Here is a 22,305-nt window from a genome sequence, read left to right as displayed (position 1 = left end):
TGTGGGATAACATTTACTAAAATATGTTAACCAATAATTAGATTCAAAAGATAAACAAGACTATAGGGTGATAAGAAAACAGTGGTAAGTAGAGAACATTCAGTGTTGGTATTATCTGTATGGTTATTAACTATGTTTATTTTAGAAAGTGACTAAATTTATTCTGTTAATTAGTTCAGCTAATACAATCCAAAACATGGCACAAGACAGATGGGCAGACTGCTAAAAATAATGAAATGATGTAAAAGAGCTGAACCTGGAAACATTGAGGGATGTAAGCACAGCAGCAGGATTTAGAACCGGGACCCATAGATTACAGTCATGCAGGCAACAAAATATTGGATGGCATGATGAATTTTATGTATCCATTGTGGTTTTAAGGAGATTGTGTTGTATCAGAAGATTTCTTAAAGATAAGTAAAGCTGTTGTCAAAGTAGTACTCACAGTTGAGGAAACAATAGCAATAGTAGAATCTTTTAATAGTAGTAGTTTTGCCAGAAGTGGTATTTTTACCATTTTTGTTGAACAATTGTACATTAAGATGTTAAGAGTAATGTATCTGTTCATTTATGTTTTATAATATTTGCAAATATTCTAATCAGCTCCTGTAATTTTTGATAGATTCCTCAAAAATAAGTAAGGAGACCCTGGACTGGACAGAAGACTGCAATCCAGCAAAACATGCTGAAGGTTGTTGCACTAAGGAGGGTGCCAGCAGAGACTGATTGCCTTCTGTCCATTGGTAAAGTGTCAAGCACTCTGACCTGGAAGGACGTTAAGTTTTTTGTTTACAGTTAAATTGTTCAAATCAAGACGAAGCTTTTATTTTCGTTTTCAAGATCTATTTTCCTTTTGAATAGAGTTTTTAAGTGGCTGTTTTTGTTGTTTAGTTGTTTTTTTTTAAAGTAAAGTATATATATTTTGCAGTTTAGTACTTGAAAAATTGAAGCAGTACTTCTGTTTTTCTTTTTTCCTGGGCATGTATCTGCACTTTTTGGTTTGTGTCAGGTGACACATGTATACATGTTTGTATAAATGGTTTTAATAAAGTTGACCTTTCTACATTTTTATTACTGATTACTGATCATTTAATTCATACAACTCAATTCATTCATACTATATTGCATATGTAACATAAACAGATGTAATTACTGTCAATACATTTTTATTTAGATACAGACTGTGATTAGTAATATACCATCAGAATTCTCAATGTTTACCCACTGTCTGTTCCATATAAAAATGGCTACGAAGTTGACCACTACATATGTGCAGAGTGGTGGGGAGCACAAATTAAATGGATGGTCCTCACATGGTTGGTGAAAAACTTTTTCCTAAAACTTGTTTTTTAATGTAATCTGAGGCAGTGTAATGAATAAGGATGTCACCTAGTGTCTAGAATGACTACTTTTGTGTTGATGGGGGTAATGGAACTGCTGGTTCTCACTTTGTAGGTCTTTTAACTCGGCCCTCACTCTGCAGCAAGTACAGGACTGTGTGTGTGTGTGTGTGTGTGTGTGTGTGTCAACACGTGGGTGTGCACAGAAGCACCAGCATCCAGTCAGGCTAAACTGGCAGCTCCTTTCCATTGTGTTAAAAGAATTTGAAAATGAGAAGTGGAGGCAAAAGGGAGACCATAGGGAATTGAAGAAGGGGGCTGATGTAGGAAGTGGGCGAACAGGGAGGAGAGGAGCAAACTTCTCAGAAGTGGGGGTGGGAGGATTACAAAAGAGCAGGATTTAGCCATTTTTAGGTTGCCTCTCAACTGCAGACCCCAGGAGTTTTAGTTTTTATGGCCTTTGAAACACTAAAGATATGTGATGAAAGGTAAAGTTCTTCACCTCACTGTGATCACAAATATCTCTCTTATGGTGTTTGTGTGTGTGTGTGTGTGTGTGTGTGTCTGTCTGTGTCTGTGTGGGGGTTTGTGTGAGTGTGACTTTTTGTGTCAGTCAATCACTTTTTCATATTGACATCACTGTCACTTTGGATGGATGAGTGCCAGATTCCTTTTGATTCACCCGCACTGCTTTCAGACACAAAGTCTTATTTCCCTGTCACCACTAGCGCTGTGATTGCAATCTGATACACACACAAACAAACACCCAAAACACACACACATACACACACAGACAAAGCAACACACATATTCACATACCCACGCACACCCACTGCCACATACAATACACACAGGGGAATAACAGTTTATGATCTCCCCATTTCCCCCATCAGAAAGTAGGGCAGCTTTGACTGCAGCATCAGCCCAAGATGAAAGAGTTGTCAGGCCTCAGCTTGGCGCAAAGCACACTTCACTAGCACCAGACGCTCTGTGTTAGCTTATCTCAGCCTGCCTGTTGTTCATTTCAGCTCTGCATGATGTTGCTTGCACTTATTGAAAAAATACTCTCCTCATCTCTTACCTTTTGCACGTTTTCTCCCACTGCAGACCATGGGAGCATGGTTGACAAAGCAGGTACCGTATCTGACTCTGGTGTTTTGTTTCCTAGCCTGTGGTGGTAGTAGCTAGCTGCTGCATTTGTGGGTTTTGGCCTGGCTTGGCTCTGTAGACTCTGTGGTGCTATCTGTCCATAGATTAGGGTGCCAGTCTCAATGATAACTCCCTACATGTAGCGCACTTCCATTTACAGCAGTGCACTACAGCAGGGTTTAGCTGTCATTGAGCCTAGATGTGTTGTGGGGTACCGTAGAGCCTAGTGTGGTATCAGCAGTGTTGAGGGGCTGTGCTGTGAATGTGTGGATGTGCATGCGCGTGAGTGTGTTTTTTATATTTCTAACGTGAAAACACAAACACATAACCCTGCTCAGGTATTCTATTCACGTATCGCGTAAACACAGCTGCACCACACAAGGAGAAAATGAGGAAAGCCTTAAAGAACTTCTGAAGTAATTGGAGAATTTCATAGGCCAATGATGCGAGGCCTAATGTGGTGTCGAGAAATTCACAGCTTGTGTGTGCGTGTGTGTGTGTGTGTGTTTACATTTGGGTTTTTGTGGCAAATGTTGAGGCCATGCTACAGTGGCTAATAAATTCATTTTTGTGCACAAGTGTGTATTTGATTGTGCGTGTATGACTCAGCAGGCACACATTTTTAATTCCAGAAATCCTTTCTTCAAACCCATCATCTCCCACCTTGGCCAAGAAGAAAAAAAAAAAAGGATTTAAACAGTTAAGACAGATCACACAAAGATAAACAGAATCATAGCTAAGGTTAAGACACTGATGCACACACTGAAGAGTGCAGGTCTAGGGTGAGTTGTCTCACATGCACAGCAAGAATGCTTAATAGATAGCCTCGTAGCTGAACCTCTGTCGGGTTACACAGAGCGGCACAGATTGCCTGACAGTACAGGTCCCTGGAGCACTGTTGAGAGTGTCCTCTCACCCTCTGCACTTAATGGAATAGCTCTCATTGTTTTATGAAGAGCCAGGCCAGAGAAAAGGTAAATCTCAGGGTTAAAGAGGGAGCAAGAAACAGAGAGGGAGAGTAAAGAAGAACAGATGGAGACAAAGGGAAGCAGCGAGACAGCTCAGAGAACATGTGGGCTAAACAATCAATGTGTTTTCAAAGATAGCTTATTAAGAATAGGAGTAGATGAGTCGAAGTTTATCTGAGAAAGTGCAAAGTAATCTGGCCCAACTATACGCAGTGGTCTTGTTGGATTTATGGAGGAGACCTTTACTTTATGACCTTTAAAAGGAGACTGAGATAGAAACAGGGGGAATGGAGAGAATGGTGAAACAGTTTAGCGCGATGTCTTGACTTTGCTTCTTCTGTATACTTTGTCCTCATTCTTTGTCTTTTTCTCCCTATGTCTGTCACTCTCTCTTTCTCACTTCTTCCTCTGAGTCCTACACAGTATCTTTCTTCATCCAGTCATATACCCAGATACCCAGCCACCCACCCTCATACACACACACACACACGCAGCACACAAGAGTGTGTGTGCTGACCCATAACCCAAGGCAATTTCTTATCCCTTTTAAGGGGATTTCATCAGAGTCCAACTACATTAGTGGGGAGGGTGGAGTTAATAGTTTCTGAAATCCCACTTTATTCTAGTTAGGATAAGGGGGTATCGACTAGGGCCTGGCATTAAAGAGAGAGGAGCCCCGTGCCAGCCTGACCAGGCAAACCGATCAATGCCTGCTATGGATTGTCCTGTCCGGGTGCTTCATAAGTATTTGTATGCTTTAAATGGTAACTCCATTTAACAGGCAATCACTGCTAACTGCCTTTTGTTCCCTGTGCTCAATACTTGGGAACAATCTATTCCAGCCTGACTGTTAATATAGCGTCATGAGCAGTCCCCTGATGCAGAAAATGGTAATAATTAAAGATAAAAACCTTTGATTTGATTCCTCTTGTTGAGCTAAAAACTTGGTTAAGCAGCTTCATTGCCTCCCCTTGCTCCAATTTTCTTGGGAATTCAAACAACATGGAGAACTGTCTTTCTCAAAGTCCTTTGTTGACTTTGCCTCATCGCCTGGTGGTTGAGGCATATGATAAAATGCCAATCGGGGTGAAATGCCTGTTAATTTGGCTGCTGCCACGGTTTAGATTGCACTATTTGTATTCATAATGCATGGCTTTATTGATGCAGCGATTTGTTAGAGGGTAAAATCCTACAGTGCAACTTGAGTGAAAATATGTTCATTAATCTACTGAGCAGGACTCAATGAAAAGCATTTCATATTCATAATCTCTTACTGGGTTATTTTGTCCTTCCTCACTCTGTGTCGGCACACTACTACTGAGTGGGAAATGTCAGGTCGTATCTCTAGGGTGCGTCATACTGTGTGTGTGCGTGTGTGTGCGTGTGTGTGTGTGTGTGTGTGCGCGCAACTGCTTTTGCGTGCACATATTGTTTTATCAGTCAACCCTGTCTTTGCCTCCATCTCCCGTGGGTAGACTTAAAGAGTGTCACATCCCGCTCCCTCATTTATTGAAGAGGAAATCACTGTGACAAGTTTGTTTGGGGCGCTTTGTGCTGCAGGAGAAAACATTGTCATTGTGTGTCATCATGCCTTTTTTCCCTCTCCCTGATAGATTATAATGTGGCAAACACACAGACTTGTGACTTAAGCTAGAAAGGTGTGATTTAGAGTGATACAGGAAAATGGTCTGACAGGCCAGGAGTTAAAGGCGTTTCTGCAAAGACATTGATGGGCAACACTGTCTGAGCATGAATGCAAATTATCAAATGGCATATAAAAATGCTGGAGTGAATTTCCACGAACAAAAGGATTCATTTCTTGGCATTTAGCAAATTTTCTTATTTGAACCCAGTTTAGTAAAATACTTTAAATAAAAGACTAATCATTAAGGATGACTTGCCATTTATGCAAATGCTCAGCTATTTCCTTGATTAGTGTTGGACATGAGGATTGATACCACTCTCATATGTGCCCTTTCATTATGAAGCGGTGAGCCAAGAGCTGGTTAGCAGGACTAGAAACACCACAGGCCCATCTTTGTCAAAAGTGTAAAAATGGTAAGTTGTGGTTGATAGAGGACACAATCATTGCTCCTGCCAGGACACAGTCCTGCACATACAAACAGGTCAAACTAAATATACCGTGTGAATTACCCAGCTCACTTCAGAGGGGCTGGTTTAGCTTTGAGAAAAGCCAGGCCAGTGATTTTTCCACTGCTTCTAGCCTCAGCTACCCCACTGCTGGCTTCTAACAGCTTCCAGTGAACAGACATATATGAGTGGTATAAGTCATAAGTGGTATCAACCTTCTTTTTTAACTATTTACACAAACCAAATAAGCATATTTCCCATAATGTTAAATTTCCCTTAACATTTCTCTGCTCTTCCAAGTGACCAATTATCAGATGATGTCACTTTGCCAGAATGGTTCTGCCCTATATAATCACAAAGTTCTTCATGCAGAGAGCCTTAAAATGTCTGCCTTTTTGTGCTTTAAAGTTACTCTTGAGTCGACGTTGGCCTCGCTATGCTCGTTACAGAACTTACTTGGCTCCAGGGCCTTAGATTCTGGTAGGACTTTTTGCATAAGCTAAAGTGAAGGTTTATTAGTTCATAGACTGCCACCGCGGAGACATGCTCACACACACTCACACGCACGCACACACTCTGTGTTGAACATAATCTCATTCTCTCATGAGAAAGCATTACTCTCAGGCCATCAGAATCCCATTACCTACACTGAATCATAAGTAAGAGAGAGAGTGAGTGATGATCGGGCAGAGCTCTATCAAGTAAGTGAATCAAGTGATCTCTCCACCTCTGTCCACACATACACACAGCTTAGCAACCATGCCAGAGGTTCAGGAACATACAGATTGGAAGGTGTGCAAGAAAATTGACCTGCAGAAGTAAATAGACTTTTGAACAATAAATACTTACAGTGTGCTACAGTGTGGTTATTTAATTGAAAGTGAGGCTCATTGGTCTACTCAAACCATATGAGTGTGTTGGTGTGTTCATCTGTGTATTAGTGATGATTAAACAAACAAGCATCACCCTCCCATCATCTCTTCCCTTTTCCTTCCCCTTCACCACCCTCCCCCTCTCTCCTCCTGTCCTCTCCTCACAGACGGCTGTCCTAACTTGTGTAACGGGAACGGCCAGTGCACCATGGGACAGCAGAGTTGGCACTGTGAATGTCAGACAGGCTGGAGGGGACCTGGCTGCAGTGTTGCCATGGAGACATCCTGCGCTGACAACAAGGACAACGAAGGAGGTATAAACTGGGGGGAGCACGAGAAAATTTAGAGTAGAACTTATTGTAAAAAATAAATAAATAAATGCTTGTGAATGAAACAGAAGACAATAGAGATGAAATAATGAACAAGAAAAAGAGTTAAGATAGTGGTCTCATGAGAGCAGCTCTCACTATGGATAGGAAAATTAAACTTTCCTTGGTAAAGGAATCAAAGGTTATCATAGTATTTTACTAACAATTGAAGAAGTAGGAGTAGCTATTTTGTATTCCCCACTGCTCTCACACTACTACCTGCTCTTTTGTGTGTCTCAGATGGACTAACGGACTGCATGGACCCAGACTGTTGCATCCAAAGCCCCTGTCAGAACAGCCCACTGTGCCGTGGCTCCCGAGACCCTCTGCTAGTCATCCAGCAGAGCCCAGTGTCCCAGGCCCGTGTCCGCTCTTTTTACGATCGTGTCAAGATGCTCGTGGGACGGGACAGCACCCACATCATTCCTGGGGAAAACCCGTTCAACTCCAGGTACTGTAGGACAGAAAAACACACGTGAACAGAGGCATACAATTACATGTTATTAATATTCAGGCAGCCAGTGGTATCCTAGTCAACCAGGGACTCTATGACATACCTAACATTAGACCGTGACCTGAAAGAGCCTGAAAAAGCCAATTATACTCTTTACAGATCAAAGTAAATTTAAGCTTTCTACTGATTAAAGTGTTGTCTCTTCTCAGTTAGAGCAACTTTACTTTACTTATGCAGAGAACAAGCGAGATCAGTTACACAGAAACCACTCACATTGTAATGTAAAGAAAGTTTTTACATTACAATATTATTGGGAAGCACATAGCACATAGCTGTAATCCGTGATATAGTTTAATTTGATATGATAGGTGTGTCAAATGACATTTTCATAAGATACAAAAAATGTTTGTGTGAAATAAGTTTTCACTGCTTGTGAAAGTGCATGTAAGAGAATATTATCACTTTGATGGTAGAAGGTTCTCAGAAGGTTTGACATTTATGTGAATACATGTATGCTAAGACCAACATCCTAACTTTAGATTAAATAACACAAATATCAAATAGACTTCAGAATGATTCACAAAGCCAGCGAAGAACTAAACAAATCCCAGAGCCAAGTCAGACCAAGGCAAGATTCCCCCATAGGGCTGTGAAGTGCTGTCCATGGGACTAATTCTTGTCTGCATATTTAAATACATGCAGACATCAGATGTTTCAAAGGAAATAACTCATCAAAGTGATGATGGTCTAAAATGTTTAAATGTTATTCTATGTGTATCAGTTTTCTAGGATGCAACCACTGGCACTGCACGCACACAAAGTCATTCAAAAACATAGGCACGCATCCATCTACACTGTCATGGTTTGTTTACATGATTGACATGAGCTAATCTAGATAGCGGGGGTTGCTGATGGTTTCTAATTAATGAGTGGTGGAAGACCAGAGCAATAAATGAATGGGCAAATTAGATTATTGAAAGATGGAGAGATTAATCAAACCAGATGACTGATGGTTAGAAAGATTGAGCTGATAGATTGACAAACGTTCCCTCACTCTGTCTCTTCTGTCTTCTTCCAGTTTGGCATCTCTAATCCGGGGTCAGGTGTTGACTACAGATGGAACCCCTCTGGTGGGGGTGAACGTGTCTTTTGTCAACTACCCCCACTACGGATACACGCTGACACGGCAGGATGGAATGTATGTACAACAGCTACCCAGCACGCCTTGCTGAAACTGAAACTACCTCACCACATAGGCAGTATGATAGCATTAGAATGGATTTGATTAGATTGGATTCGATTAGATTAGATCAGATTATATTAGATTAGATCAGATTGGATTAGATTAGATTAGATAAGATTACTTTAATGGTCCCACGAGGAAACAAGCCTGTTGAAGTTGCAAATAATTAGACACAGAACAAAAACAGGATTTTAAATAAGACCAGAGTAAATGCATTTAACATGAACAATACAACTGAGAATGAAAACCCTACAATTTCTTAAGCGGAAATATATTAATAAAACTCATAACTGAACTCAAGGCATTTGCATTACAATGAAAACAATGGAAATGTGCATGAATCAGTGAAAACAGTACTAATGATGCAGTATATCATCCCAGTCAAATGTTTAACACTTGCTGCAAATAATGTTTGTTTTCTTAAATAATATAAATCATTATATTATCATATTCTTTTGCATAATGCTAGAGTAGAGAGTAATGCTAGTAGTTGTGACATGCAAAATCAAAAATAATGAGAATATTTCAAAGCTAAGACTACTTTTTGAAACTGTGCCGCAAGGGTTTTTCTTTAATAGCCACCTTCTAAACACATTTGGTTAACGCACCTGACAATGTCTTTCTATTTCTTCTGCAGAACTTCAAGTTTCAGAGAAGTGTTAGACTTTATTAATGTGATTCTACTTTCGGTTATATTGAAGTTTGGCTGAAATCTGTGACCCATCAATTTACAATTTGATTCCCTGGTCCTTCAGATTGACTTCCACTCATTAAGTGTGCAGTGTCTGTGTTTTCTGTCTCAGGTTCTTTAAGCACCTCTCTCCTCCTTTTATAAATGATTACAGTAACCATTATACGGAAACATTTTCTTTCAGTTAGGCTATGCTGGTGGTGAAACATCGGAGCCTCTGCTAACATTTAACTGACCTTGTATTTTAGGAGCAGTTACTTACCAGTTTCATGTACTTGTGACTTGAATGATCATGTCCGTGTCTGACCTTGTTTAGTTCTGATGAGTGCTATTTTCTTACAGTTGTTAGCAGCTCTTGGCCACGGCAGTTCCAGACACTTACAAAGAAAGAAATGACAAATGTGTGACCTTGTTCTATACTAATTATCATCCCACAGCTGTTAACCACACTTTGGTGACCAGAGGTTAAAGGAGAAGCACTTTTTGTCATAAAATCACATTCATCTTTACCACTGCAAAGAGCCAGTGTTCTAACTTTGTGCAATTCATATTTCAGGTCTAGATAAGTGTGTTGTAAAAGTTTGCTTTATCTAGTAATTTTAAATCTATTCCAGGCTTTTTTCTTGTTAAATGATTTCTAAAGCAGTGGAGTAAATGTTAAATTACAAGAAGAAAAACACAGACAGTGATTGAGTCCAAATAACAGTCCATCCACCCCAGCACTCCCCACCTGTACCTCATTCCCATCCTCTTCTCGCAAACCTCTCCAGGTTTGACCTGATAGCTAATGGTGGTGCATCACTGACTCTGCGGTTCGAGCGCGCCCCCTTCCTGAGCCAAGAGCGTACCGTGTGGCTGCCCTGGAGCCAGTTTTATGCTATGGACACTCTGGTGCTTAAGACAGAAGAGAACACGATCCCCGGATGTGACCTGAGCGGCTTCGTCAGGCCTGACCCTGTTGTGATTGCATCCCCTCTCTCCTCCTTCTTCAGCTCCAAGCCAGGGGAGAAACCCATCATACCGGAGACACAGGTGCAGTACCACTGACCTCTGGCAGCCGGCTAATCTTCCTTCTGGTTCCCTAGCTCTCCTCCCTCTCTCCTGTTTGCCTGTCTCTTATAGCTCTTTTCCTCCTTTCGCTTCCATAGTTCCCCCTCCCTGTTTGTTCACCTCTTTCTCTAGTTCTTTATTTCTTTCATTGTTTTTTCTCTTTTTTTCCTTCAGCCGTCAGTGGAAGCGTGACCCCCATTACTCCTTCATGCTCTAATCCATCCTAATCCTCCTTCTTTGTCATCTCCTCTCTTTGTCTTCCAGGTGCTGCATGAGCAGATTGAGGTGCCTGGCTCAAGTCTAAAGCTGTGCTACCTAAGCTCCCGGACACAGGGTTACCGTTCTTTGCTCAAGGTGACCATGACTCCAGCCGTAGTGTCCATGGGCCTGCTGAAGGTTCACCTCATGGTAGCAGTGGAGGGCCACCTCTTCCAGAAGTGGTTCCATGCCTCTCCTAACTTGGCTTATACCTATATCTGGGATAAGACTGATGCATATGGGCAGAGAGTCTACGGGCTTTCTGAAGCTGTTGGTGAGTAGAGGGGATGTATGAAAAGCTTCTTGGGTTGGGTGTATCTCTTCTGCCACTGCACTCACTGAATAGATTAGAAACTTCACCAGACAGACAGAGGGGAGAAAGTGCTAATTAGGAAACTTGAAGGAGAGATAATACACCAGAAACCCAGCCTCCGTCCACTGCGCAGTATAGCCACAGTTAAGTGCCTTTTTTTTTTTTTTTTTTCCTTTCAGATGTCTATTTTTCATTGAGGCTGTATGTGGTACAGTCAGCCAGCCGTAACTGTGGTGAAAGGTTATTAGCCATCAGGGTGAGTTAGCAGTTAGCTACTGGAGCAGCAAGCAGGAGTCCAGGGGAGCCTTGGTGCTATTATATTCTGCTGTCACAGTCGCTCACAGATGCTGTCAGCCACACACTGCTGTCAAGGCCACAGATGCAGTGGACATCTAGGGCTTTAGTGTGCATTAAAATCATGAGGGACATACTGTGTGCGAAATTAAATTCACTTAAAGACCCCAAACTTCCCTAGAGTAATTGTAATTTTACATTCCTCAAAGAATAGGAAGCATAAACATGGTTTATGATGAGGTTATGTTTATCTAACCTTGGATATAGATGCAGTTGGGCTACATTATTGTTTGCAGTGAAGCTGAAAAGGTGCTGGCAACAGCACCCTCTCTGTGACTCCAGTGGGAGTTGATGTGTTAACACACTTTCTCTTTTAACAAGTAGGAGCATGGCAGCACCTATAGTACCTGAATGCACATGTACCGTATATTTGCTGGTTTTGTAACATTTCTTTAATTTTTTTTAAACCAAATCTCCTGCTTAAATAGTATAATTCCCTTAATTCAGCATTTTGTAGAAGCCTCCTGAGCAGCAATTTCAGCTTCAGGTCTTCGTGTCTCTGCAAACTTGACACCTGGATATGAGCCTTTTTTTTATCCCATTCTTCACCGCAGATCCTCTCAAACTCTGTCAGATTGAATAGGATGCATCCACTGTCATTCTCCCAGTCTCTCAGCACATGTGCATGAGTGGGGCATAATGTTTCCACCAGCAGGGTTTTTACTGTGCCAGCCAGCATGGCCTGTAGGTTTAAAGGCCCACCGGGCAATTCTGTCCAATTAGCAACATTTTTAATTGATTTAGCAGCATGTGAGAGTGTTAGTTAGGTGTGAGCGCAGATTTTGGTGCAGGTGCTAACTAGCTTCTCTGTGTATCGCACATTTCACAACTCAAATGAACTTGGGAGGTTATGCTCTGACGTTTTACATAGCATCGCTTCCTCTCTTGTTTTTATCAGGTTTTGCATTTATTGTTTTTTATTTATTTATTTATTTTGTTCTTCTTAACTTTTGTATCCCATCTCTATTTTCCTCTGTTTCTCATGTCTCTGCCCTTTTCTGTATGTAGTGTCAGTGGGCTATGAGTATGAGTCCTGTGCCAGTCTCATCCTCTGGGAGAAGAGGACGGCTGTTTTGCAAGGTTATGAGCTGGAGCCCACCAGTCTGGGTGGCTGGTCACTCGACAAGCACCATATACTCAACACACGCAGTGGTACGTTCTGTATACTGTATACACACACTGATCATTCTAATTTCCACACATTTTTCCTAAGAGTTTATACTTAGCCAGTAGCAGGTTACAGTATTGTATATCTCACTAAACTTGCTATTGTTTTTGGGGGAGAAGGGTGTAGACCATGCTGTGCTTCCTGTAGTTCCCATGGAGTTGCCAGTTGCCTCTTTTTACCTGTCAGTGAAGATTTTCACAGGAAGAGCATGTGTTGTCGCACTTATTTTGACTCCCTCATCCGCTCATAGAGTAAATGTGCACCAACCAATCAGCAGCAACTGCTAAAATAGAGACAGGGGATCGGGGAGATGGAGGGGCACTTTTTTCTGTAGAGGTGAACAAGTGGAAGCCATTTCTGTAGTACCACCTTTATCTACACTCTGGTGTGTTCACCTGATGTGACAATCAATTCACTAATGGAATGGACAGAAATGAACAACCAGAGGTGTATAAAGGTATATTTTGAACTAAAGGAATCCATTCATACCTCCCCACAGTCTCGGAAAATAAGTGACTTTAATAAACCTTTAGGGGCACAACCTCTTGTAGCCGTGAGGATAATAGTGGTAATAGCTGTACTCATTATTCAGCACCTCGCCACTTGAATGCATATGTCATTGCTTGTCATTTAACTTAGTCAGTGATTTTTATTACTGACTTTTTTTATTATTGACTTAATAATTCTAATAGCAAATTGTCATTTCCACAGATATACCTAAAAAATCTCATTCCTCAAGTTAAAATCGACATTATAAAAAAAAAATCTCATTAAGTTTCTAATATAATATAATAATATATGGCTTTTGTGTTGGTGTTTTTCTTCTGGTTATGTGGTCCTTTTCTTTCTTTGGAGCAGAAAGCAGCTGTATCAATTTAATTTTATTTTACTGTGGGGGGGGGTGTTTTGGCCTGACACAGACTGTCTCTTAAAATTGTACCCTAAGTGAATAAATACTACGTATATGTACCATTTACTGCTTTGAAAAATATATGTACCTCTCTGGCCCTCAAAAGGTACACATGATTCAATAATTAGCCCTATGGGGTACATTAGTGTAGAATATACCTTGGGGGACAGAAATGGACTCCTATTGTATCCTTATTTCTCCATTACCTGCTTGTAATGCATGTTTTTCCCAGAAAACAATGCATTAGTACTGCTCCTCAGTTTTTAGCAAGTTACAACAAAACATTCAGAAAATAAGCAAATTTTATTAATCTTCTTAATATTTTATTAATATATAATATTTGATGGTGCCTTAAGATGAAGAGATAAGGCCTCACAAAAGTTATTCAAAATGACTGGCATGTGGACATGAATGTCTGTGCTGAATTTAACAGTACAGCATCTAGGTAGTAGTTGTGGAGATCTTTTTACTTCCTCACACAAATGTGTTCTGGAGACGAGCAATAGTTCAGTAGGTCACCAAAGTCATCAGATTCCATTCACTGGACACTGTATGTGTGGCCAAAGAACAGCTGTATAATTTACCAATTTTAATAACAACTCAGAATTTTAATCAACTGAAATAATGATCCCTGATTTACAAGTGTTTTTCTCCATCTTCTCTCCCGTACAGGAATCCTTCACAAGGGGAGCGGTGAGAATATTTTTGTGACAGAGCAGCCTCCAGTGATCACCAGTATCATGGGAAATGGCCGAAGACGCAGTATTTCCTGCCCCAGCTGTAACGGCCTTGCAGACGGCAACAAGTTGCTAGCGCCAGTTGCCCTGGCAATGGGCATCGATGGCAGCCTCTATGTTGGTGACCTCAACTTTGTACGCAGGGTCTACCCTTCTATGAACACAACTGGCATCCTGGAATTAAGGTAAACCCCCAAATCCCAAAACAGTTTGGGATTCAGGGTGTTTTTTTCATGTTGAAGAAAAAATTGCTGATTAAAAAAAAAAGTGTTGATAACATTGACGTAAAAAAGCAGGACAGGAAGAAATGCAAAAGATAAGTTGTGTTTTTCTTTTAAATAGAACAAAGAAATGAGGTGAGACACTGGAGATGACAAACCAAAATCAGAATCATACACATAATATTTACCATTTCTCCAGGGTTTTTTTTACCTATGCTATAATTTTGCTGATCACACCTCAGCCTGCTATGTGTTGCTCTATGTAGGTTGCTCTCCACACACACTGTGAATTAACATGTGTTTTGTTGTGCATTTTATTTCTCTTTCCCCCTTAAAGGAACAAAGATTTCAGACACAGGTAAAATCCTTAGGATAAATTACATTTCTTGTGCACATTCCAGCAACAGGTTTTATTATCTGAAACTGAAAATATACAATCAAGTCAATCACTGACATAATAACCCTGTCGTTTTGTTTTTATGTCACCTTAGTAATAATCCAACTCATAAGTACTTCCTGGCTGTGGATCCAGTATCTGGGGCTTTATTTATCTCAGACACCAACTCGCGGCGAATCTACCGCGTTCGCTCATTAATGGGTGGCCGCGTGTTGTCAGACAATGCAGAGGTGGTGGCCGGGACAGGGGAGCAGTGTCTGCCCTTTGATGAACGTTGCGGCGATGGTGGCAAAGCCACTGAAGCTACACTTATGAGCCCTAAAGGTGAGCAACTGACCAAAAATCTAGAAAATGAATTCCCAACTATTTTGATAATAACTGTTTTTGTTAAAGACCTACACTTTGAGTTGCACCTTGCTTAGCAGCTCCATTGCCATTGGTAAGTGAGAGTGTGTGCAGACTAGTGAATGAGAAGCAACTTTATAAAGAGCACTGGGTATCGAAGAGGTAGAAAATTGCTGTATAAGTGCAGACCATTTTCCATTTCCTTTGATTACTTTGAATCTTTTGTTCACCACACATTATATGTAAATTGAAGGTCCATTAAAATTGTCTTGATCAGAATCTAATATTTTTTCATAATGTTCCCACCCTCTGACTCAACTAAAGCAGGACAGAGACAGAAGGAGGTTATAAACCAGGTTAATGTTAAACTTATTAATGGAATTATTTTTGTGGATCACTGGATCTCAGAACATTGTGACACCAAACTGTCAAGGATGTCACACTGTCACATTTCCTGTCAGTGACATAAGTGTGTGTACATGTGGGACTGCTGTGTGTGTGTGTGTGTGTGTGTTTTGTTGGCAAGAAAAGATGGGAGAGATAGAGGAAGACAATGAGCTACCGATTCCCTCTAACCTGTCACAGGTGAAGTCAGCCAACACACAACTGCTCACCCTTCCTTTCTCTGTTTCTCCTCCTTCTTTTGCTCTCTCTCCCTACCTCTCTCTCTCTCTTCTTTTTTTTTCTCTCTCTCTCATTTACTCTGTGCCCTTCGCTGTATCCTCCATCTGTTGTTGTGTATCTCAGTGCATCTTGAAGTTATTTTGGGGCACAGTTGCCTCAAACAAACACACCTGCCTGAATACCTGCTGCCTGTTAGACACTGCACCACCGGTAAACGATAAAAAAGAGAAACATAGAAATAAATGAAAGGTAAAAAGATGGTGGCAACAAAAACAAAAAAAGCACCAAAGGAAAACCAAGGAAGGAAGTCGAGTGCATCACACCACTTGCCTCCCTGCTTGCAGTGTACAGTTACCCTCTGGGAGGAGCATGAGCTCAGCTCCGCATCCTGATGACTCATCCCAAAACTAACACTTCTCTAACACTCCAATGCCCATTCTATCACTTTGTTCCCTCTCATTTGATGAAACATTGAGCAATTCAGCTGTCAAGACTGCCATCCGTTTTCAGCCAGTGAAAAGAGTGAAGTTTAATTGACTTCAAATGTCTCTGCGATGCCCGCAGTGTTTAAGTTATGAGTCGTCGCTCATGGGGTTCATCTCCATTTTGACAGGTATCGCTGTGGATAAAAACGGGCTGATGTACTTTGTGGATGCCACCATGATACGTAAGGTGGACCAAAATGGCATCATCTCCACTCTACTGGGGGCCAACGATCTGACCGCCGTACGGCCACTGAGCTGTGACACCAGCATGGACGTCAGCCAGGTAGGAAGAAGTGAGGAAGGGATGAGGTGATGGGGAGATAGATGGTGATCTAACGGTCCTGTGAGTGCTGAGCTCTAGCACTACAGGGTGGAAAGGAGCCAGCCCCCGGGTCAGGGAAAGACTGATTTAGGGAGTGATTAAAGAGAGTCCATGGTAAATGAATGGATCAAAAAAGAGTGAGGATTGCAGTCACTTAAAAAAATTAACAGACTTGTCTGAACTTTGGTGTTCTTTCAAAGTGTCTCCCTCAGCACTCATATTGTGTCATGTGTATCATCTCTTTATGCCAACCAGGTACGTCTCGAGTGGCCCACCGACTTAGCAGTGAACCCCATGGACAACTCTCTGTATGTCCTGGAAAACAATGTCATCCTACGCATCACTGAGAATCACCAGGTCTGTACCGCATGGAAGGATCACCACTGCAAGCCCCTTAGGGGGGACACTCATTGTCGTGTTTGAGTGGATGTAGTCCCAATTAGGCTTTCTCAAGTTAATTTAGAAGCAAAAGTTCAAATTGGAACATAGTTTTCGGAGTGTTGCAGTGGTGGCAACATTACTGGTTAATTAAGTCAAAGACTTCTACTTTCTGGAATCTTACTTTATTGTTGAATGTTTGCACTGTTTCAACAGCAAAGCACTGTTATCAGCTATATGTTTTGTGGCAATAGTATGATTGTTTGATCAAAGATCTGGCATTCTTTGTTGCTCCCTGCAGGTGAGCATTATCGCAGGTCGACCAATGCATTGTCAAGTGCCAGGCATTGACTATAGCCTCAGCAAGCTGGCTATCCATGCTGCCCTGGAGAGCGCCACAGCCATTGCCCTGTCCCACACTGGCATCCTCTACATCGCCGAGACAGATGAGAAGAAGATCAACCGTGTTAGACAGGTACAAATGGTGAAGAGGGAGTTTGTCTGGTTCTTTTGGAATTCATTTAGTCAAACTTATTTTTGTGAATAGCAAAATGGAGAGCACAGCTGGTCAAGCTCTGTGGTCTTTTTTTAAGATATTCTGAGACTTTTTACGATCTCCAAAGTCTATTCATTTCAGGCACATGTACTTTTTTTCACAATTTGTTTTCAATTCTGTATTTTCATTTCTCAAAAAGAATGTTGCTTTTAGTGATACATTTCCTTTGAGTGGTGACTTTTTTTTCCGCTTCATTGTTAACTAGCTCTCCTCTTCCATTTTTTGCCCATGCATTTTCTTAGGTGAGCACCAATGGAGAAATCTCTCTTCTGGCGGGTGTGGCCTCAGATTGTGATTGCAAAAATGATGTCAACTGCAACTGCTTCTACGGCGATGACGGCTACGCCCCTGACGCCGGCTTGAACTCCCCCACTTCCTTGGCTGTGTCCCCTGATGGAACACTGTTCATTGCAGACCTAAACAATATACGCATCAGAGCTGTGCAGGCCAATCGTCCTGGCCCTGCCATTTCAAGCATTGGCTATGAAGGATCTGCACAGTATGAGGTTGCATCTCCAAGGGAACAGGAGCTGTATGTCTTCAATGGGGAGGGGCTTCACATTCAGACAATAAGCTTAGTGACTGGGGAGCCACTTTACAATTTCACATATGGCCCTGATGGAGAACTGTCCATGCTGGTGGACAACTGCAATAATACTGTGAAAGTGAGGAGGGACAGCCTGGGACAGGGAGGAGGAGCAGGCCTGCTTAGACTTGTGCTGCTGCCTGAAAATCAAGTGGTCACTCTAGGACTGGACCCCAGTGGGGGACTGCGTAGTGTGTCAGCAATGGGCCAGGAGGTGGCTCTGATGGGCTACAGTGGCAACACAGGCCTCCTGGCAACTAAAGCAGACGAGACTGGATGGACCACTTTTTACAGGTACAAGTGTGACGGAGAGCAAGTTGTCTGTAGGCTTGTTTTTACAGTATTTCCACCACTTTACTATCTAAATGAAACATAAAATGAATTACTTTAGCAGGTTTTCTTTTGATCATGTACTATGCTTCCCCAGGTTTCTTAGGACAGCTTTAACGATGCACTACTGCCCCCAAGTGTTTGAATTTCTAACTACAGCCAATTCCAATTATGTCCCTTTCTGAGACTTTTTTGCTCACGTTTAATTTTGCGCACGTTTCAGAATTGCACATTACACTGCACTGCAATCTCCCATCTCCTAGGTATGACAGTGAGGGTCGCCTGACCAATGTGACGTACCCCACTGGCATGGTAACAAGTCTCCACCGCGAGATAGAACGCTCCATCAACATCGACATTGAGAGCTCCAGCCGAGACGATGATGTCACTGTCATCACCAATCTGTCCTCTGTGGAAGCTTCGTACACTGTGGTGCAAGGTAGAGTCATATACTGGCCATGAGTGCAGGGGGTCGTTGGAAGGTGGACAAATGCTGAGCACATGTCCTTAATATAAAGCAACTGAAATGAACATTTTATAGGAGTAATGTTCGTTAATGCTACTTTCATTCACTCATAATTTATGTAATCGTAAAAAGGTTTCAAAGTGGGTCTGTTTGTATTGCATCCCTGCCTTGAGAAACACGGCTTTATCTTAGTATTCAAAAACACAGTCGCCCTCAGTTATGATGAATACACGCTGGTCTGCCAACTCTAATTGAAAGTCTTGTAATTTTCACTCAGTTATGTGCATGCTCCAGGAGATTATTTTCCTTCTCTACCCACTCCTGCACTCCCTCTCATGGAGTAAAATTACCAATATATAGTTGTTAATCCCAGCTGGGATCATCCTGCTTTTGAATATCATCACAGCAAAATTCATTAACTCATGTAGAGTGAATCCTCCTCATCCCTCAAGCTTTCTCCTAACACACACTCACCCACATACAAATACAGCTCTCAACCGGTTCCCATGATCCCTGAGCTTATTTGGTCTGTTTAGAGAAGAAGTAGAAAGAGAATAATTGTCTCCCTTCTCTTGACCAGTGTGAAAGCTGTGAAAAAAAAAGTAAGAATGCAGACTGTGGTCTGTATAAGTCTGAAGGCCTCCGAGAGAATAAGCTGTGGATGTATTCAGTGATCCACCTGTGTTGCGGGTGGAGAACAGGAGAGTTGTTCACAGAGCTCGAAGTCATTTAAGGTTTCCACCACCCTGTGTGGGTTTCAGCACCGCTCTCTGCTGACACACTCACTTAACCATCTCCCTCTCTTTCCGCTCTTTCTCGCTCTCTTCATTAACTCCTGCACAGTGAATTTTCCTTGGCCCTCAAGCTCTCATTTCTCTTTCTCTCTTTCTCTCTTTCCCTCTCCCTTGCTTCTGTTTTATTACGAGGTTGTTCAGACAGAGAGACCAGAGAAGATTTATCTAAAGGCTGTTGCTGCCAAGTCAATGGAAAAAGCTTCATTTGTCTGTTTGAGGCATTGTTAAAATGTGCCTGGAGCTTTATTACAAATTGGCCTTATGGATTACTGTCATTTATGGTGGGGCTTCAAAGGGAGACGCCATCTGATCCTCTCACCTTTCGTAAATGAAATGAAAAAGCTTCCCCATCGAAATTTGCAAGATATTTCTGAGCTAAAAACAATTTTTATCTTAGTTTTCACTTCAATGTGATTAAGACGCGTGTTTTCAGACATCAGAGGGAAAATGTCGCCTCAGCATTAAGCATGTGCTTATCTTTCTCCATTCTTATGTTTGAGAGCAAGTCATTCAATTGTAGAGATAACAGTTGTAGAGATGTCAGTTTAGTCTATTTTCACTCAGGATACTTTGGAGTTTGTGATGGTACTGTGGGAATCTAGGCCATTAATATTTCATTGACATGATCTGGTTCAGGCTTATGCCTGGAATATCCCGTTTTCTACTAAACTTATTTACATATGTATTAAAAGGGTGTATTGGATCTTCTCGTTAAATACAATTTTCTCCTAATATTATCTGCTCTGTCAGATGCTAGTAGAAATGTTGACAGTAGTGGTTGTTTTACCAGATTGGCTTTCATTGACTCTAATTGGCTGGTTGGATTTAAACTTGGATTCCATGTGGTAAAGGAGAAAGCAAACATCTGCGTGTGTTTGCACTTACTCTAGTACAGTCTTCAGCTGTAGTTTGTCATGTCTCCCAAAACAAATAGCCGGATCCAAAAAGAAATAAGCCTATTTAATTTTCCTTGATGTCCATGTTAAAAGTTAAAGGAACAATGTTAAGAAAAGTTCTGCAACACCCAGAATCATTTGATGTCACAAAACACATTTTTAAATGACATTTCACTAGCCATTATGATTTATTTGCAAAGCCAGTATGTAAAGCACAATGACATGTCTCCTCATCTGATTCCACACCCAGATTCAAACTTTGCTTCCTCCAAGGCAGTTACCTCAATTAGGAGCCTTCATTATTACAAAATAATTATTACTTATCGTAAAATTTTCAGGGTACAGCATTCTATTTCTTTAAAAGCTTTCATTCCGTCTGGCTGAAGCAGGATTTAAACACAGGCTTGAATATGGAGTAAATTTCTCTGTGTATCTGTGGTTTATTTGTCTCCCCCTGCAGACCAGGTACGGAATAGCTACCAGCTGTGCAACAACGGCACCCTGAGAGTGATGTATGCTAATGGAATGGGCATCAGCTTTCACACTGAGCCCCATATCCTGGCGGGTTCTGTCAGCCCCACGATTGGTCGCAGGAACATCACCCTGCCCACAGACAATGGCCTCAACTCCATTGAGTGGCGTCTGCGCAAGGAGCAGACCAAAGGCAAAGTCACTGTGTTTGGCAGGAAGCTAAGGGTGAGGGTTTGTTTTTTGGGGGGGGTTTTTTGTCAGTCACGGATGGTGTTGCATCCTTCTCAGGGTTTACCCTATTTTCAGTTGGCTCTAACATGTAACACATCATTTTTCTTTTCTTCAGGCTCATGGGCGCAACCTCCTCTCCATTGACTTTGACCGTAATACACGAACGGAGAAGATTTATGACGATCACCGCAAGTTCACACTGCGCATCATGTACGACGCTCAAGGCCGGCCAGCTATGTGGTTGCCAAGCAGCAGCCTGGCAGTTGTCAATGTGTCCTATTCAACCACCGGACAGCTTGTTGGGCTGCAAAGAGGAAGCATGAGTGAGAGGACTGAGTTTGACCCCCAGGGACGCATCCTGTCTCGCTCTTTTGTGGATGGGAAGGTGTGGAGCTACAGCTACCTTGATAAAGTAAGTACCTAGAGAAGCAGTACTTATTTTTACCAGTGTCAAACTTCATGAAAGCAAGCAATATGCAGAATGCAGAGTCATTTAGGTTGCAGAATTAAGTGAAATAATTTATAACCATTTTCATGGTTATGAAGATTCAGATTTTTCAACTGAGAGAAAATTAGTCCTGCTGTTATTTCACAGCAGGCAAGTCACCCATAGATAATGCTATTATACTAATCCGTATTTTGCCCGTTCTATTTTTCCAGTCCATGGTGCTGCTCCTGCAGAGCCAAAGACAGTATGTCTTTGAGTTTGATGGCTCCGGTCGTGTCACAGCTGTCACCATGCCCAGTGTGGCCCGCCACACCATGTTCACACATGTGTCAGTCGGCTACATTCGCAACACCTACAACCCCCCAGAGAGCAATGCCTCCATCATCCATGACTTCAGTGAGGACGGCAGACCCCAGGCCATACACTACCTGGGCACCGGCCGCCGTGTTCTCTACAAGTACGGCAAGCTGGCAAAGCTGTCAGAAATTGTGTATGACAGCACTGCCGTCACTTTCGGGTATGATGAGACAGCTGGTGTGCTCAAGATGGTCAATCTGCAGAGCGGGGGCTTCTCATGCACTATTCGCTACCGTAAAATGGGCCCACTTATCGATAAGCAGATTTACCGTTTCAGTGAGGAGGGAATGGTCAACGCAAGGTTTGACTACACCTACCATGACAACAGCTTTCGTATCGCCAGCATGAAACCAGTCATCAGTGAGACGCCACTGCCTGTTGACCTCTACAGATATGATGAGATCTCAGGAAAGGTGCAAATTCTTCTGATTT

The 22,305-nt window shown here is 41.9% G+C and overlaps 1 protein-coding gene across 8 annotated transcripts in view; it reads left to right on the top strand.

Annotated features, from left to right (window-relative positions):
- tenm2a (teneurin transmembrane protein 2a) overlaps positions 1–22,305 on the top strand; it is a 219,729-nt gene that overhangs the window by 191,901 nt on the left and 5,523 nt on the right. For 5 of the 8 annotated variants that reach the window (XM_067517992.1, XM_067517988.1, XM_067517990.1 and 2 more), the window contains 18 exons: positions 2,448–2,474; positions 6,588–6,734; positions 7,029–7,239; positions 8,321–8,440; positions 9,947–10,208; positions 10,491–10,758; positions 12,160–12,303; positions 13,902–14,151; positions 14,525–14,545; positions 14,679–14,908; positions 16,167–16,321; positions 16,616–16,717; positions 17,040–17,213; positions 17,537–18,174; positions 18,474–18,649; positions 20,827–21,062; positions 21,184–21,480; positions 21,729–22,286. In XM_067517992.1, coding sequence (XP_067374093.1) covers positions 2,448–2,474; positions 6,588–6,734; positions 7,029–7,239; positions 8,321–8,440; positions 9,947–10,208; positions 10,491–10,758; positions 12,160–12,303; positions 13,902–14,151; positions 14,525–14,545; positions 14,679–14,908; positions 16,167–16,321; positions 16,616–16,717; positions 17,040–17,213; positions 17,537–18,174; positions 18,474–18,649; positions 20,827–21,062; positions 21,184–21,480; positions 21,729–22,286 — 4,016 coding nt within the window. The remainder of the gene's footprint in view (positions 1–2,447; positions 2,475–6,587; positions 6,735–7,028; positions 7,240–8,320; positions 8,441–9,946; positions 10,209–10,490; positions 10,759–12,159; positions 12,304–13,901; positions 14,152–14,524; positions 14,546–14,678; positions 14,909–16,166; positions 16,322–16,615; positions 16,718–17,039; positions 17,214–17,536; positions 18,175–18,473; positions 18,650–20,826; positions 21,063–21,183; positions 21,481–21,728; positions 22,287–22,305) is intronic. The other 3 variants (XM_067517993.1, XM_067517989.1, XM_067517991.1) reach the window with 1 other exon arrangement.

The sequence above is a fragment of the Channa argus genome, chromosome 10 (genome assembly GCF_033026475.1).
Source record: "Channa argus isolate prfri chromosome 10, Channa argus male v1.0, whole genome shotgun sequence".
Taxonomy (NCBI): Eukaryota; Metazoa; Chordata; class Actinopteri; order Anabantiformes; family Channidae; genus Channa; species Channa argus.
The sequence above is the reverse complement of the archived record's forward strand: the minus strand, read 5'-3'. Positions and strand labels throughout refer to the sequence as shown.